General features: G+C 41.8%; 1 protein-coding gene and 2 long non-coding RNA genes across 4 annotated transcripts in view; 2 read left to right on the top strand and 1 right to left on the bottom strand.

Annotated features, from left to right (window-relative positions):
• Nucleotides 1–1,006: 1,006 nt before the first annotated feature.
• Nucleotides 1,007–5,821, bottom strand: TMEM17 (transmembrane protein 17). Its single transcript, XM_086745258.1, has 4 exons — nucleotides 5,689–5,821; nucleotides 2,457–2,560; nucleotides 2,079–2,192; nucleotides 1,007–1,686 (listed from the first exon to the last, which is right to left on the bottom strand). The coding sequence occupies exons 1-4, from the start codon at nucleotides 5,789–5,791 to the stop codon at nucleotides 1,459–1,461; spliced, it is 549 nt and encodes a 182-aa protein (XP_086601384.1). The 5' UTR covers nucleotides 5,792–5,821; the 3' UTR covers nucleotides 1,007–1,458.
• Nucleotides 5,797–16,842, top strand: part of LOC147601444 (uncharacterized) — a 32,477-nt gene continuing 21,431 nt past the window's right edge. For both annotated transcript variants that reach the window (XR_015258209.1, XR_015258208.1), the window contains exon 1: nucleotides 5,797–5,921. This is a non-coding gene — a long non-coding RNA (uncharacterized LOC147601444). The remainder of the gene's footprint in view (nucleotides 5,922–16,842) is intronic.
• On the top strand, nucleotides 6,221–9,688 carry LOC147601445 (uncharacterized). Its single transcript, XR_015258207.1, has 2 exons — nucleotides 6,221–6,572; nucleotides 9,297–9,688. It is a non-coding gene; the product is annotated as an uncharacterized LOC147601445 (long non-coding RNA).

The raw sequence follows: 16,842 nt of genomic DNA, 5'->3' as shown, positions 1-16,842 counted from the left end.
TTAAAGAGACTCTTAGAGATTCTCTTACAGAAATCCTCTTTTTCTGCACAACAGCCAATCCAAGCCAGTAGTTTCTTTAAAAAGAAAGGGCTATGTGCTCTGATAATATATGCTTTATGATAACAAAATGAAAAAGGAAATCTGGCAAGATTAATTGTACCATTCACTCATGGATTAAAAAAAAAACCAAACAACACAAAACCGAAACCAACAACCAACAGCTTTGGTATAAAGCAAAGATAATGCTTTCTTTTAGCTAGAGGCTCTGTGAGCTTTAAATATACAGCAGCTTTAAGCATACTGTGCCTTTTTGACGTTAGACCCATTGTTATATTCCTTTGAACAGTCTGGATGTTTGTGCCAGCACTCAACACTGACAGCTCTTACCCTGCTGAAGACTCACAGGATTCAGATAAAAATATTATTTTAACTTTTTTGATCCTCATCTCTCCTTGACAGAAAAAGTGAACTTTTAGCCATTACTGAAACTAGAGAAGATAGTCCAAGTGTTTACACAAACAACAGGAATGAGAGAACCTTGGTATATGCCCTGGCTTGTGAGAAAGAGGCTCTGCCTTTCAGTGACAAAGAGATGTTTTTAAATGGCTGTAATTTTGTTACTGCTGACTTATCAATTTCTCAGTCTGAGAAAACTACACCAACCTGTTTGAATGGCTTGATAGTTAAAACTCTAGCTAAGCTAAAGAAGATGAGTGTAGGAGTTCTGAGGAAGGAATACTTCTAAAATTCCATCTCTAGTTTATTAGTAAGGAATTTCTAGTGCTGGAATTACCTGGAAGACAGTCTCTGAAATGATAGTCTCTGTTAACTATCTTATCATTGTTCTTCCTGAGCTTCAAGATTTTCTGGGGTTCTTTGTTGGTTAGAGAGTGGTTTTTGTGGTTGTTTTTTGTTGCTGTTGGTTTTTTGTTTGTCTTAACCAGACATTAACTATATGCAACATATCTGGAAAAGTAGAGAGATAACTGGTATCAACACAAATAAAAACATGTATAAAAGATTTATTGTAAACAAAACAACTCTGTGCAAACAGTGAGGAAAAGACTTTCATGTTTTTAAAAATGCCATGCAACTTTGTAAAACGTAAAACCCACCAAACTTACTGTGTTCGTTCTTCATGCAAGAACAGTTCACAAATAGTCCACTCAAGCCAGTTATGTAGTTGGCTTTGATTTTTTTTTTTTTCTTGCAGAGCTCCAATCTCTGAGGTTTAATGTTGGCTCTTAAACAAGATCTATTTTTTAATCTCTCTGATGTAAAAATGACCCAATAAAATGGAAACAGAGCAGCCCCCCTCTGTTAGCTTCTCAGGTGCTTGGTTGGTGATCCCCAGACAGCACTTGTCGGGTCAGCCGCCCCAGCACAGGCACCCCTACCAGCCATGGAAACTGCTCTCTCTCCTTTACCCAGGCTGTAAAAATTAGGCACACGATGTTCCTACAGCTGGTCAAATTCATTAAGGTGGAAGTGAGTTGACAGTTTGTTGACCATTCTTTTTAGGGTGACAAATGCTGCAATGACTTGGAAGACGAGGAAGAGGGCAAAGATGATATGAACTCCTCGCTCCAGTGGCTGAATTTTCAGACCTTCATTAAACAGTAAGAAGAGAATCATAGGCAACTGCAGGAGGAGAGTCAGAAGCCAAAATCCAGCCAGCTCAGGGACCTAAAATAGGGAGACATCACCTATTAACTGGCAGTTGGAGATGAAAAAAATCAAAGCTTTGTGGGGGAAAAAAAACCACTTTTTTTTTTTTTTAATCTTCCAAAAGCTGCCACATAATGTAAAATGGCAAAAGTGAGGTAGCATTTCCATAGACTGTGTTTTTAACCATACTTATTTTTTTCTGACAAAACAGTTTTGGAATCAAGAGAGCTCTCTTCTGAGGGAAAACTTCTTGGAATGCAGAAAAGTGGAAGCTGATGGCAAGGGAACAAAGGAGGTAGACTGTAACTTCCTCAGCTTAAAGCTCTTAGATGAACTGGTAGACTACTTCATTCATGTTCAACTCCAAAAAGCTCTCCTCCACAAATTAATATGTACATGCAGTAACATACCTTCTCCTGCAGATTGCCCATGTATCCCAGGTAGAGTCGAATGACCTCTATTAGAGAGGTCATGATCATGATTGTGACCAGGATGAACTTGTAGTAATCTGACAAGACTGCATACTAGAGGGAGGAAGAGAGTAAAGGTTTCTGCTGTGCTGTTTCATAACATGCCGTCTGTGATTAAATGAAGACACTGTATGCTACTGTAAGTTGACTGGCTTTTGAATACTCTTTAATCTCCAGTTTCAAGGAATTCCCAAATAAACCTAATAACCTCTAACTCCACCCTCTACCCTCTAACTCCAGTGAGCTCTGTCTCAGTACTAGGAAGTGTTTAATTAGAAACATTACAGTTGCAAACCATCACTTTCCTTCAGGACTCACCTTCTGATGGAGCGTGACAACTGTGCTGAGCCACCAAAATGGGAAAAAATAAACGTTGAAATAGAGGGACATCTGCAGTGGTAAACTGGAAGTTATTTCATTATCTGTAGATAGAGAGAGAAGTCTTTGTCACTCCTAGTTTGTTCCATATACTTCCCTTTCAAAAATATGACAGAAAGATACTGCTCCAGCTTCCAGCAGGGCATTAACACTCTTTCCAATGAAATTAAATGTTAAAAAAAAAATTTTTATATATTCAGGGGAAAACCTCTACCCTACCCTGAGTTACACCATTTCCTGGAATCTAATGCAACTTTCACAGGATACAGAATTTTTATCACTTAGTCACGTATTCAAGTTGAGTGTCTGATTGCTGATTACCTGGTGGCTTATGGCTTACCCACAATCTCTGACTGGCTTAGCTCAAGTAGTGCTGTACACTGATACTGCAGAAAGAGTGAATGGTTATTTCCTTGCTGTTCCTAAGAGAATGGCCAAAGTTTTTAAATGAGTACACACTGGATTATTGTTATTTTGTGGATGATGATCCCGAGTAAGGACTTACTGCAACAGAGCAAGTTTGCATTGCTCGCTCTTAATTTTCAATCTTTATTTAAACAAACGTTTGGATGGAAGCAATGTTGCAAGAAGCCACTAATTCCTCTAGTTCTCAAGAACTAACAGTTTCAAATATGTGTCAAACTAAAAGTTATCCTTTAAAGTCTGGAGAAAACAAAATGCATTCATACAATGTAGAGAAAAGCAAATACTTAACTCTAACGTGCAGGCAATAAATTCTATATTTAGGATTTAATAACAGACCTACAAGTTTAGACTTAAAACAAGTAAAAACTTAAAAGGGCATTCTAAGGGAATAATTAGTTTTAACAGCTGATGTCTTACTGCCATATTCTAGTTAACTGATATTGCATCCACTTCAGTTACCAACAGTCGTCTTTCTCGTGTTTTCCCCAAATTAAGTCTGTAGGCACAGCTTCACACGGTACTACCTGAGCAAGTTTAGAAAGTATTCATTGCGACCTGCTGATTTGCATTCAAGTTCTGTGCCCATGTCTGTCACAATGGTGATATTCAACAGAAAACTAGTCTAAACAGTCGCACTGCCTCACTTCCAGCCTCAGAACTACCCCTCTTCTGACACTGCCTTCTCTTTCCATATCTTCCAACCACTCTCATACCTGTCTTTGTTCCATCTCAGTCTGGCATCCCTGTTTCCAGTCCAGCCTCATGCAGCCTGGTACAGTCTGTTTCCAGAAGTCTTTATGCCAGTTGCAGAAGTATTCATGGTAGCTACTAGACTAGGTGGGAAGGGAGGAGGATTTGGGAACAGAACTGGGACAGATCTTAAGGGTAGAGTGGGAGGGGCGGGGATTTGTTACACTGAAATAGAAGGTGCAAGACAACCAATATTTTTTTTTAATAATCCCATTTTTAAGCATCAGCAGTTTCCTACATCTCCAAAGGAATGAAAACCTATAGGTACCTCAAACAGTTTCACATCTATCTAACATTGTTCCAGGTGTTTAAGAGACTCATTCTAATGCATTAATCTCTTAAACACCAGGAGGGCTTTGGAGGGCACCAAAACACAATTCTAAACCACTGCTTCATCTTGCAGAAAAACATGGCCATTCAGTTACACATAACTATGTTTCTGACTTATATGTATTGCAGGAAAATTTAATGGTTCATGGCCATATTACTTTAAAAGAGAGAAGCCGAGAAGCCAAGAGCTCAAATGCATGACAAGATTTTAAGTATGTTAAAGGTTTCATTGACATGGCATTGGTATCTGCAACTTATGCTCAAGTATTAAAACTTTGTTTTCGATGAATGTTTACCAATATAAGCCAATTCTAATTCATCTTTCTATCCCTAAATGGAACTAATGCTTATTTTCTGAGATTGACAAAATTCATGGGAAAGCCAGACAGTATTGTGATGGCCAGTTCTTTGATGCTAGAGCAACTCACTAAAGTATGTATAAACTTAATTTTTGAAATCCTGACCTCCAGTAGGTGAATAGATTTACAATTGGTTTCATTGGGTTGGTTATTCACATAGGAGTTTTCATAATGGGAAACGGAAAATAAACTCTAAAAATAGAAGCTATTCCTGGAGTTAATAAAAATATTTGTGTTGTTTGACAAATGAAATGAAGAATTAGTAAGTGTGACTAGCGTAACTATACAAAGAAAATGAGTAGTCCTGTCTTGAACTAAGAATGACTTTTTGATGAATTTTATCAGCTTGGGATGGATTTATCGGTTGAAATGAATAAAGCCTGTCTATGCAGACAGCCTGTGTTTATTTTCACAGCTACTCTCACTCTACAGGCATGAAAAGGGGGCATGTTGGCCTGTGAGTTTCACTGGCTATATGATGAGGGAACAGTTATTGGTCATTACCACAGATTTGGAAAAACAGAGAGAGCAGTCATATTGCAAGCTTGAGTTTTTGCTACCTAAGTGCTCAGATTGGACATAAGGAAAAAAATTTTTACACTGAGGGTGGTGGAACACTGGCACAGGTTGCTCAGAGAGGTGGTGGAAGCCCCATCCCTGGAAACGTTCAAGGCCAGGTTGGACGGGGCTCTGAGCAACCTGATCTGGTTGGAGATGTCCCTGGTTCTTGCAGGGGGTTGGACTAGATGACCTTTAAAGGTCCCTTCCAACCCAAACCATTCTGTGATTCTAACTCTAGCTTAGTACACCTCTTCATGCTTTCAGCATCTAGTGTCTTAACTGTGCAGGCCTACTGAGCTTAAAACAATAGCTCAGTTCTTTTGTTTGTTGTCTTGTCCATAAACCATTTATACCTTTTGTTTGGGCACAGGTAGAGCACCTGGTGTGTGAGTAACGATGGATTTCATCTGCAATATTTTACACAAACTCATTTACAAAGCTGGAAAGGTGGGTGTAGTGTTCTCCACACCTGCTTTTAAATAAACACTGTTCCCTGCTTAATATTTTAAGGAGGCCTGTAACACCCCAGGATGGGAAGCGCAGGGTGACAGAGGAGCCGCTCCAGTTTTACCCCCAGACAACACCCACCAAGCCGCACCAGAAGACCTACAAGAGACGCTTGGCGCGGCCATCTTCATTCCCGGGGAGCTCCCCTCCCACCCCCTCCCCGCCCCAGCCGCGCCCGCCGCCATTTTTGTTGCTGGCGCGCCGCCCGGCGAGCCGAGCCGAGCCGCCCCGCGCTTTACCTGCGCGGTGGCCCGGGTGCTGCGGGCCGGTGCGGGGGCCGTCGGTGAAGACCGTGCGGCTGAACGAGCCCAGCCGCCGCCGCAGAGGCTCGGGCAGCGACATGCTGCGGCGCGGCGCGGAGGCGGGGTTGGCGGCAGCCGCGGGCCAGGCCGCTTGGTTCCCTCAGGGGAGCCGAAACGGGGCGAGGCCTCTCCGGGAGCTGGGGAGAGGAGAGCGGTGCCTCCGCCCCGTGGTGAGTGTTACCGTGGGGCTTTCTGGGAGAGATGGCGAGCCCAGAAAGTTGTCATGGGATGATTTGGGTTGGAAGGGGCCTTAAAGCTCCAGATGCAACCCCCGTGCCCTGGGCAGGGACACCTTCCACCAGAGCAGGTCACTCAGAGCCCCGTCCAGCCTGGCCTTGGGCACTGCCGGGGGTGGGGCATCCACAGCTTCTCTGGGCAACCTGTTCCCAGGTTCCCTCACCGCCCTCGTTGTAAAGAATTTATTCCTTGCATCTAATCTAAATCTACCTTCTTTCCATTTAAAGCTGTTCTGCTGTCGCTACCTGCCCTGGTCAAAGTCCGTCATGGAGGATAATGTCTTGCTCGATACGGTCACTGGGCAAGAGTGGTGCTTTCCTGCCTGATCAGACTGTCCATCATCTCCGGAAAATGAAAAAGCAGTGCCCAGCAGGCAGCTCACCTCGAGCTGTTCACGGCACAGTCAGCAGTGAGCCCAGACGGTGGGAGCTGCCCAAAACAGCCTCCTTTTGCCTCAGAGGTCCTGGTGTGTTCCAGCTTGGAGCATCTTCTCTCAGCTCCTACGTCATTTTGATTCCTTTCTAATCAGTCAAAGCGGATTTTTCTAGTCTGTTAGGGCAAGATTTGTTTTTTTTTCTGAAAAGGTAATTCTGAAGTATTGGTCCAAAGAAAGCAGTTGCAGGACTGCTGTGCTTCTGTCAGGATAAAGCCAGGGGAATGATGGTGCTTGATGATGGCTAGAGCAAGGGAGTAGTAAAATAAGGATGGATATTGACAGAGCTATTTTATTGCTTAAGGTAAATATGAATGATCCTTGTTTTATGATGGATTCAGATATAGCTAAACTAGAAAATACCTTTTCCTCAAGGAAACCTGTCTGTGTCACTGTTGAGTTAAAAGCAGCAGTGAGATCAATCCAGCGTTTTTATTCTGATTAGCTTTTGTCCCTTATAGGAGGCCCTCATGGCATTATGCAAAGTTGATAATGTAAATACAAGTTCTGCTTGTTCTTCTTTTATTTGGAAAATATAGTCACCCTATAAAACTGAGGTAATCTGTTCACCAGATTTTTCAGGTCCCTTAGGGCCCAGTTCCTTCAGAAGAGAAAGGATGCCGTTCTTGAGCATGCATGAAATTATTCTCTGCGCAACCAGAATGAAGGAGCAGCTTGTGCCTTTTACGATGAGAACTGATAACATTTGTGATTTTACTGTACCTAGTATGACACATCGACTCCCTTCTCCTGCCCTCCCCCTCCCATAATCATATTTAGCTACTTCCCTGGGTGATCGTTCTCTAGTATGACTTTCCAAACTCAATTATCTCTGACTAAATAATTTAAAGCCTAGTTTAAATTCAATTTCATTCTATCCCACTGGGAGAACTACAGAGAAAGACGGCTAAACAAGCAGGAGTTCTGAGAAATCCATTTGGCTTTCGAGCTGATGAATGATGTAGTATTGACAAGAGATACTTTTCAAAGAACTTCTCCAAACATGAGTATGCCAGCAGGAATCTGCATTAAAAAAAAACCCTGAAGACCTTCAGAAGAATTTTTTTTTTTTTAAAGAAGAAATTATTTTTAAATAATGGTAGCAGATTGGAAGGGAGAAGGAATTAAAGATGTCCTAGAATTTCAAGGGATGCTGTGCATGTCCCCTTAGAGACAGGGAGGGCAGCAGGTTTTGCTGTGTAAGTGCTCCTAGGAAATAAAGTCTTAAACACTGGTGAGGGTTATCCCTGTTTTACAGATAAGACAGAACAAGAAAAGTTGATTCCTGTGAAATGCTCTTTGCAGTTTGTGTTGAAACCTACAGAAAAAGACATGTAATTCAGCATATCCTGGACATAACCAGACAGATAAGTCGTCCAGTGAAAAATACTCCTTACAAAGTATCAAAACATAAGGTAAAAGAAAAGAGGTGATGTGGCTTTTGTAATAAAAGATGTATCTGTACACCAGCAACCGCAGCTCAGCAATGCTACCTGGTCTACCTTTGAACTCGGTAGCTCAGCCTTGCAGAGAAGACATCTCTACAAGCAGATAATTTAGTAAAGGCAAAATGTTCCTGGGGTTTTCCAGGCCTGACTCTGTCTTAAACTGTGAGGCTTCCCCCATAATCAGTATAGTGACTGATGCCTGCGCTAGCTAGCTTATTTGTGAGGGTGTAAATCAACACAAGCTGCAGTCATAGATAGTGTGTTGTGTCCTCGTCAAACGTGGACCCCAAAGCTCTGAGCTGTGAAGGCACTAGAGGTATACTGCAGTTTCAGCGATAAAAATCTGTGAGTGGATGCCTGCTAATTGTCAAACTACCCAATAAATAATAGAAGAGTTTAAAAATTGCATCTCTATTTCAGGAAACATTATGAAAAACACGATTAATGTCAGACAGGTTTCTGAACGTTAAAAAGTGCAGTCTATATTTGTTATCTTGCCAATTGCCAGTAAGTGCTAAAAATTTATTTCCTGTCAGGCTCAACGATGATAGTGGTGACTTTTGTACTGCCTAGCAGATCTCATAATAAAGTTATTTGCTATAGACAGTGGCAAGATGGTGAATCTGTGCAAGATTTCCAATGAGATTGCCTGAAACCTGGTTTTACTGTTGTTGCCTTGGTCCTGATCTGGCTAACACCCTTTAAATGAGGGGAACGGGTTTACATGAATGAAAAGTATGGCAGGGTTTTGATTAAGGCAGATATTCATGGAAGTCTCAGGTTTTTTCATAGTATAAGGTGGTGGCCTGTTAAAGTTCAGCCTTTAAGCATTTTCCTTTTGATTACTTTTTCAGAATAGAGGGAAGAATTTTCCGTGAACTGCACAATGTTACTCCTCTTCCTGATGCCAGTGGCTTTGAGTGGGGCCCCTGATTTCCCAAATACTGTGATTTTCTTATGTTCCCCAGTTCTGAAAACCTGACAAACATACAGTCAGGTAGCCTGCCAGCAGCTCTGTAGCAGTCAGTAGGCTTTTGCAAAACTGGACTCTGCTCTTTCAAAAACTGTGAAGCAATCCAGCTTAACAGTCAGTGAAGTGTAAAACTGAGTAGTAGGTAAAGGAAAAGCTGGTGGAATGCAGACACAAGAACTGCATGGATTTGCCATGTGAACTCAATTTCCAGACTCAAGGTGTGAATCTGTGATATTTGGCAGCCTTACATTTTCAGCAGATGGCCAAGCATCCTACATGTCCCTGCAAAATAAAATTGTGCACACTAGTATTTTTGTCTTCACAGATGCTTAAAATATTCCCTGAAGATGGAATACATACTATTTGTTTTTACTAATTCTGTTCAATTTTCTTGACACTGAGGCATACATTTTAATGTCAATATAATGAACAGAATTCTTCTGATTTTCTGTAGGGAGATTTGGAGAGCACCTACTCCAGTTCCAAGCAGAAGAGAATCTTAAAACTTCCAGGATCAGAACACCAGGGTATTTTCATTGACAAGTCAGAGCTTCCTGTAACAGAAGGATATAAATCTGTGCCATAAGCAGTGGAAAAAGGAAAAACTATGTTATGTAACAGTTCTGATGATCGTCTGTATAAATAATGTACATGTCAAACTGTTGTGATGAAACCCTATTTGGCCTTTTCCTTTTTTAATGGAAAAACATTCCATTACTGAATTTCTTTGTGTCTATCCACATATGAATGGTTAAGGTAGAAATACACAGATTTCCAATTCTCTGTGCTTCAAAATAAGCTACTGAAATGTGAAACTGGAAGAAATAAACCCATAATTGCACAGCATATTAAGTGACTGTTTTATTTCTCTCCACACATGCTAGCTATAAATAAAACAAAAGTGTCTGAAAATCTGCCTGAAAGCTTTAAATCAGAGGAATATTGGATCTTTGTGTATCCACAGTAGTCCCACTAAGTTGGTAGACACTGGCTTGGCTCCCAGACCAAAGCTCCTGGGGCTCTCTGGCAACAGCGCTGAGCCATAAACACCAGATGCAGTATATCTAACAAAATTAAATATCAGCAGTTTTTTTACAGTTGGCATTTCAGAAACACAGGGTTCATTTAAATGGTGCCAGTGGTTTATCTTTGCACCTGAATCGCGATTGCTGTATTTCTGAATGTGCTGGTGTGGAATCTCACGAATACTACTTTCCCTGGCATGCCTGTGTGCTGTCCCTTATGTAGCCATGAGTGTGCAAGCAACAGAAATCGCTCTCCTTTTCCCGTACCCCTTAGTACCTGCCCAGTGTTTTAGCAGAAGGGCTGTAAAACATGCAAACGAGGGCTGGTGAGGCGAGGTATGTGCAGGCAAGCAGAATACAGGCTTGCTTTCTCCTCATGTCCTCGGAATGAAGTGACAGATTGTGGGTTTTTACAAATTACAAATGCCACGAAGACTCTAGTGTATGTGTTTGAAAGGATCATGTTATTAGCTGTGACAGTGTCTGCCAGAGCAATTTCACAGCTGTGCTCCTAGCTTGCAGTACCCTAGGACAATCTTTTCTCTGTGTCACTCGTACACCAGTCCCTGGTGTTCATTTAACACCTACAGGATATTTGTTTCTGGTAAACAATTATTGATGCTGAGGAGACTTATTCCAGGCCCCTGTTTCAAGTATTACATTTCACTGCAGGCATTCCATGCATTAAATGTGTCTTGGCTATTTTAGTCTTAAGCATAAAGACGGCAGCAGCCCACAAAAAAAAAAAAAAAAAAAAAGGCTGTTACTTGCTCCTATGGATTGCTTTTCTTCTTACTGTACTTGGCATTTATTTAGAACCACTCACTAGCTATTAAACAAGTTTTACCATTTGTGTTGCAAAAGTACTCAAGATATTTGTGACTATACAAGGAGGTTACTGGGAACTGACGGATTTTGAGCCAGATTCTCACTGCTGTGAAGATACTTGACGTGCCCTTCAAGAACTCTCTGCATGACCTGGCCATTGCAAAGACCCCTTATTTTCAAAAGGTGGATTTGGAATAGAGAGCGAACGCTATAACACTGCAAACAGGCTGGGTACCTTTTTTGTTTGTCTGATGACAAGCTTTGTCAGCAAAATGATGTTCTTCCTTTGCTTCCAGACCTTGTTGGGGATAAATTCTGCCCCAGTCACACCTGCAGGTCTGTGCAAGACTTGAGACTTACTCAGGCTTGAGACTTGTTCTTTCAGGAGGTAATCAGGGACGTGGTGGGGGCTCTCAGTAATTCTCAGCAAATCATGTTTTGTCCGGTGTGTGGTTGGAATAGCTGCACTGTTCTCTTTGTGCAGAATGTGCACGCAGATTCCTGCTTTGGCTCTAGAGCTGCTTTGCACACCTCTGCAGCTTGCAGGGACTATGTGTGGGAGGATCTTTATGGCAGAGGATCTGATGGCTTCAGTCTTGGTCTTATCTTTGCTGGCATAGGTAGATGAGGTGATTTTTACTGTGGTAATTTAGGTGTCTAAATATTTCTTGTGCAATCCAAACTGGTTAGAGAGGCTTCACCTCTATGGCGGGCTCCCCTAGAAGGCTGTTCATGGGAAGGAGTAATGCATTTGCTGCATGTGTCTGTCCTTCTCTACTGATTACTAGTAGAGTCTAGTTGTTTTGCTAAATCAAGATGCCCAGCTGTTTGAAAACTGAACACTTTACAGAGATCTAAGCTCTCCCAGAGCTTCTTTTGGAGATCTAAGCTCCCCCGGATGGTAGAGCATCATGCTAAATGCTTTACCTGCATTAAGTGTAACTCTTCCAAAACACTTCCTGGGATGTGTGCCCAGAGAGTCCCAGTGCTTTCTCTTTTTATTGCAGAATTCAAAGATGGCTTATTGTTTAAAAACTTACCTCCAATGTGACGTGCATCAGCGTGATCATAAACCCATACAAAGACAGGATTTATTTTGCTGTTACGTGCTGCTGACAGTTACCTGGAATAGTCGTTTTGCACATCCTTTGCGATTAGTTCAAGACCAAACCCTAAGTTGGTGATGGAGGATAACATTAGGAATTTGATCATTTACAAAAAGCCACAAGACAGAGAGGACTGTTGTTTAGTTAAGAAACTAATTGCAGGGTTAGGTTTTTTATTTTTAGCTTCTAAATTCCTATTTGGAAAATTAGATAAATGGCTCAGTTCAAAAGTGTGAGTATGTTGACTTCAGTGCAAACTAAGTGGGAGTTGCAGCAGCGCCCTGAATTGAGGCCAGATATTTGGATTCTCTGATATGCATTTGGGAGCCTAAATTTGGATTTCTAAACAAGAGTAAACTCTCCCTGTGCTTTAAAGGTTTACCGAATGTAAAGGTGTGTGTTGTGTTCTCAGGACAGCATCAGTGTGTTTCCTTTATCTGTTCTTCATGTCCTGGCTGACACTTCCTCCCTGTGAGTATAAAGGGTTGTGAGAATGACTGGAAACCCCACAAATTTAAAATTAGGGCATAGAAGCTGAGTTTTGGTTCAGGGCCTTTAGCTTCAAATATCATGGGTTATGCTTCTGGGGATGTTAGGGCAACACCGCTGCAGTCCACAGTATCTCTCTGCTGGGAGCAGATTGGGCTCATTGTTATTTTTATTCCATAATCTGTTAGCTTTAGGCTCTTTGCTGTATTTCCAAACAAAGCAAACTTGGTTCAAGTTCTCATCAAGTAGTAAGAAGAAAGAGTGTAGTGGCTCTCTGAAGTTCCAAAGGGCAGTTAATTTTTTCTTTATTACATTTTAAATTATTTAAGGCAGAGGCTTCTTATTTGTAGGTACACATTGGCTACTTGCGCCATTGTACATCAGTCTCAACTGTGACACTAGTTGCTGTTGTAGTATGAATGATTAGTTTGAACTCTCTAGACTGCTGTCTTTGAAATGCAAAACTTCTATTTGTCATTTGAAGACGGAGTTTCTCATGTAACCAGAATCTATAAAGTGGTGCTTAAGACTGGAGAAAGTCTAAAGGGATTTTTACGATAAATAAGTTGTTTAAAATCAAGGAATGCCTTTCCTGCATGCTGCATTGCTCCCATTCATGATGGAGGAGGCAGGACTGAAGGATCAAAACCAGCTTGCTTGCTTGTCCTCTCTCTCCCTGAAAAGCTTTATTACAGGACTCGAGCAAATTTTTCCTTCAGACCCTGTCTAGAAGATCTTGCCTGACTTTATGAAATATTGGATTTACAGCTGCAGGATTTATTACAACAGTATTTTAAAACATTAGATGCTGCTGCAGCAGCTCTAATTAGAAATGCACTGAGTGATGGACTGTGCAGGTGAAGTGCTGCTGCAGCAGGTACATCAAGAGGCAAATACAGACTGTGTTTATACATGCTTAAAGGACAGCTGGAGGTATAACTGAGAAAAGCTGGAGTCTTCTGTGAAGTGCCATTGTGCTGTAACTTCTTTCTTCTTTAATTTGAATTTAGCACAGCTTGGTTTAGATTTTTTGCCTCTGTAGCATCACTAAGTTGCAGTGGTTTAGCTGAGAGGGAAGACCTGTGCTGAGGTGCTGCGGGTTTTGTGTGTGTGACAAATCATGTACTTTGCCATCATAATCACTAAGAAGTAATTAAAATGCGAAGTGGAAATCAACAGTTGACTTCTACTTGACCAGTTCATTTATATTCAGCTAGTTGCTTTTGTTTTTAAAAAATCATGAATATACACAAGGTCTTGTCTGAAGTAACCTGGCACATCTGTGACTTCCCTAAAATCCTCCCTGTAAATCAGCAAGGCCCTGGAGAGGGAACTTCATCCTCCTGTCCCAAAGCCAGGGCAATCATGTCCAAACCACACCTCTCTGATGACAGAGACTACTCAGCCCTCCTGGGCACACCTACCCTGGTTGCTCAGCTGTCTGTATCACTATGAAATGCAGTCCTAATATCTAGCTGAAGTCATACTTTCTTCAGTTAGCTATTTACTTCTCATCTACCCACCATGGACATGCAGCTACTTAACTGCTTCTTTCTGCAGCTACCTTTTCATTTCTATAGTGTATGTTCCCTTGTCTGCTCTTCTGTAAGTAAAACAAGTCTAGCTGAACAGATCTGTGTCTGTTTGCGCTAAATGTTTATCACAGTAGGTCCCCCCAATTTCCTTGACAGGAAATCTAACAGGCAGAGAGGGGAAACCATTTGGGAGGAATGAATACACTAGAAGAGTTTTGGTGTACATTGTGGATTGCCCATTGTTGTACTAGAGAGACCTCATTGATCACACCTAAAGAGCACGTTCTTGAGCATTACACGTGGCAACCCACTGTCCTAGGACTCAGGAGTGATACTGCTGCCCTGCAAGGATAATTAGGAATTTACCAGCCCAGATTAGCAGATGCCTTGAGAGATGCGAGTATGATTAACTTCATAAATACATACTATGAAATCATGGCCTGTGTTCTAACTGTAATGTATTTTCCCCGAAGGAAAATATGCATGAGTAAAGAAATCAGAAAGAACTGGATGCCAAATGCAGAATGAAAGGAATTTCCTATAAGGCTGGAGTCTCTCCACATTTTTTTCTGAGTGGTCTTCTCCTTTGAAGAATTAGATGAGGTGTTATTTCTTTTCATTGTATTATCCTCTTATCTCCAAACTCTGTATCACTTTCCTAAAACACACTAGCATGTATCATGTGCATGCATAACATAACATTCCCTAGGAGACTTGTTACTGCTTTATGGTCACTGCAGGTGAATGTGTTTATAATAAGGCAAGCGGCTACTTGAGACAGAAGGAGTATAAGTCAGTATTCACTCCTGTGCTGAAGTGGATTTCTGAGTCTGTTATAGTATAAAAGAAATTATTTTTCTGCAAAGCTGTAAGACCAAAGAACCCTGGAGGTGAATTCAAGCAGTGCTCATAAAGATTGTTTATTATAAAAGTCTCTCTCAGTTATCAGATGTGGGGAGCCTTTAACATCAGATCTGGGTTAGCTGCTCGAGTCTGCAAATTGGTCTTAAAGCTGTCAGTACCTCCAACTTGACGTTCAGCCTTGCCTCAAGGAGTCCTAGTTTGAGTGACTGAAAAAAATTGCTAGACAGTCCCTTCTCAGCCGTCTGTCCTGGCAGAAGGTGAGGTGTTGAGATTATTCCTGAATTCCGCTGACCCTTGCTTGCAGGAGTGTCTGTTGGCAGCAGACGTGGCATAGAAGAGCTCACAGATTGCCCCAGCTTTGGTTGGGCCTAGGACCTGGCAGCTGTAGGTTAGAGGTACACAAAGCTGCCATAAAGCTGCCACGCACCCAGGGTGTGTTCTGCACTGCTAGGAGGGAGATTTGCAGCCTCAGAGCCTGGACTGACAGCGCTTTATTCCAGCTGTTACGTCCCAAAATCTCATCCTGGTGAAGGGTGGAGTAAATCAACTGAATAACTTATCCTTCTGTTTTTTGCATCCTGTTCTCAGTATTTCTTTACTCTGCGAGAGTGAACTTCTGCTGGACAAATATTTTAAAACAGCTTTCTGCTGTATGCCTTTCAAAGGAGAGAGAAGTGCCAAGTTAAACTAAACTTCAGAAAGTCACATTATTTGGGGGAGAAAGCTCATCAACTAGAGTTTCTAGTGCAGTAGGTAAAAAGCTGTAATTCCTTGGGGCTGGCTTATTTTTGCTAAGAAGAGAGAAGTAGTGTAGCTGTGTTTTCAGTTCTGTGTGATCAGGGTCCTGACAGCACTAGGCAGTCTGCTGAAGTGGATTGAAGATGTAGTTTATTTTTTTTTTCAGGTTAGGAAGAGCCTTAACCTTTCAGATGAAGCAAAGCGTACAACTTCACTAGGCACTTCTGCGGTGAGCTTTGTAACTCCTGATGCAATGAGAGCTTGATTCTTGTGCAGTCTTGATTTAACTGGGTTCAGTGTGTGCTTAGGAGCTTTGCTGAGTCTAGGCTGAGAAACATTTTTCACGTAGGAATGCTTCAGAAAAGATAATGACCACAAGAGTCTGGGTAGCAGCAAAGGCTTCATCCTGCTTCCTTTGAGCCCCAACTTGTCTCACTTTGACATTAGCAGGATGTCAAGATGTAGATGTTAGTTGAAGTAGAATTTTTCATCCAACAGATTTGTTCACTTGCTTTTTGCCCCTTGCTGCCTGCCCCTTTTTGCCTATATGTAAGTGCTTTTCTAGCCCAGGACCCTTCAGATGAATTGTCAGTTAAAAATCCTTTGCTAACTACATCTGGATTTTCAGTCAGAACTTTCATCAAATTTAAGTGCTATTTGGTTCATAAGTGTTGGCTGATATTTAGGCTCTTGGGCTGATTAATTTTGCACACTGCTTTCTGGAAACTGCAATACTCCACTGCACAGGCAAATACTGGTCCGGCGTATGGAAAATGCCTAGTGGTCCAGCTGCTTTGGGGCTCCCAACTAGAGATGCATTAAAAAGAGCTGTTTTTCAGAGTGCCTCCACCTTATGAAATGGAAATTATTCTTGGGTTTTACCAAGGCACTGAGGCCTTTAAAATCATTGCTGAATTTAGAATACTCATTGATCACAAACACAGTTCCATGTTGTCCTCCCAGTATTATTGATCTTAATTATGGCAATGGGTTATAATCAAGTGGTGCTGGAATAAAGGGTCTAATATGCCATGCAGATGCATCTTGACACTTGCTCCTGCAGGAGATACCCGAGACTGCACAAGGACCTGGTGCTCAGCATGGCAGAGCTGGCAGTGCTGTACATGCTATGCCCTTATATTAATGTATGCTGGAGGCATTCCTTACCTGGCATCAACCTTTGTGCTTTTGCAGTAATCCCTTATGCACACCACCAGTGTGCTCAGAGTGGTTTCCTTCCTGGGGAACCAAGGTTGAAATAATGCAGGAATGCTCCCAATGGTAACCAGCTTGTGTTGTGAGCAGAACATCCTCCAGCAGTTAGTGCACTGCATAGGCATGCCTGTGACCTGACACTGATACAAGCCACATCACTGGTGAATGTTATGTAGATAAAAAGTCCTAGGACTGCAGTA

Source organism: Chlamydotis macqueenii, chromosome 3, assembly GCF_036417535.1.
Source record: "Chlamydotis macqueenii isolate bChlMac1 chromosome 3, bChlMac1.mat, whole genome shotgun sequence".
In the NCBI taxonomy this organism is placed as follows: Eukaryota; Metazoa; Chordata; class Aves; order Otidiformes; family Otididae; genus Chlamydotis; species Chlamydotis macqueenii.
The sequence above is the reverse complement of the archived record's forward strand: the minus strand, read 5'-3'. Positions and strand labels throughout refer to the sequence as shown.

Bases quoted from the DNA above. Each gene is read 5' to 3' on its own strand.
- TMEM17 (XM_086745258.1), bottom strand. From the start codon at position 5,791: ATGTCGCTGCCCGAGCCTCTGCGGCGGCGGCTGGGCTCGTTCAGCCGC. The intron at 2,561-5,688 runs GTAAAGCGCGGG...CTCTATCTACAG, and splicing joins GCACCCGGGCCACCGCGCAG to ATAATGAAATAACTTCCAGT. The intron at 2,193-2,456 runs GTGAGTCCTGAA...TCCTCCCTCTAG, and splicing joins TTGTCACGCTCCATCAGAAG to TATGCAGTCTTGTCAGATTA.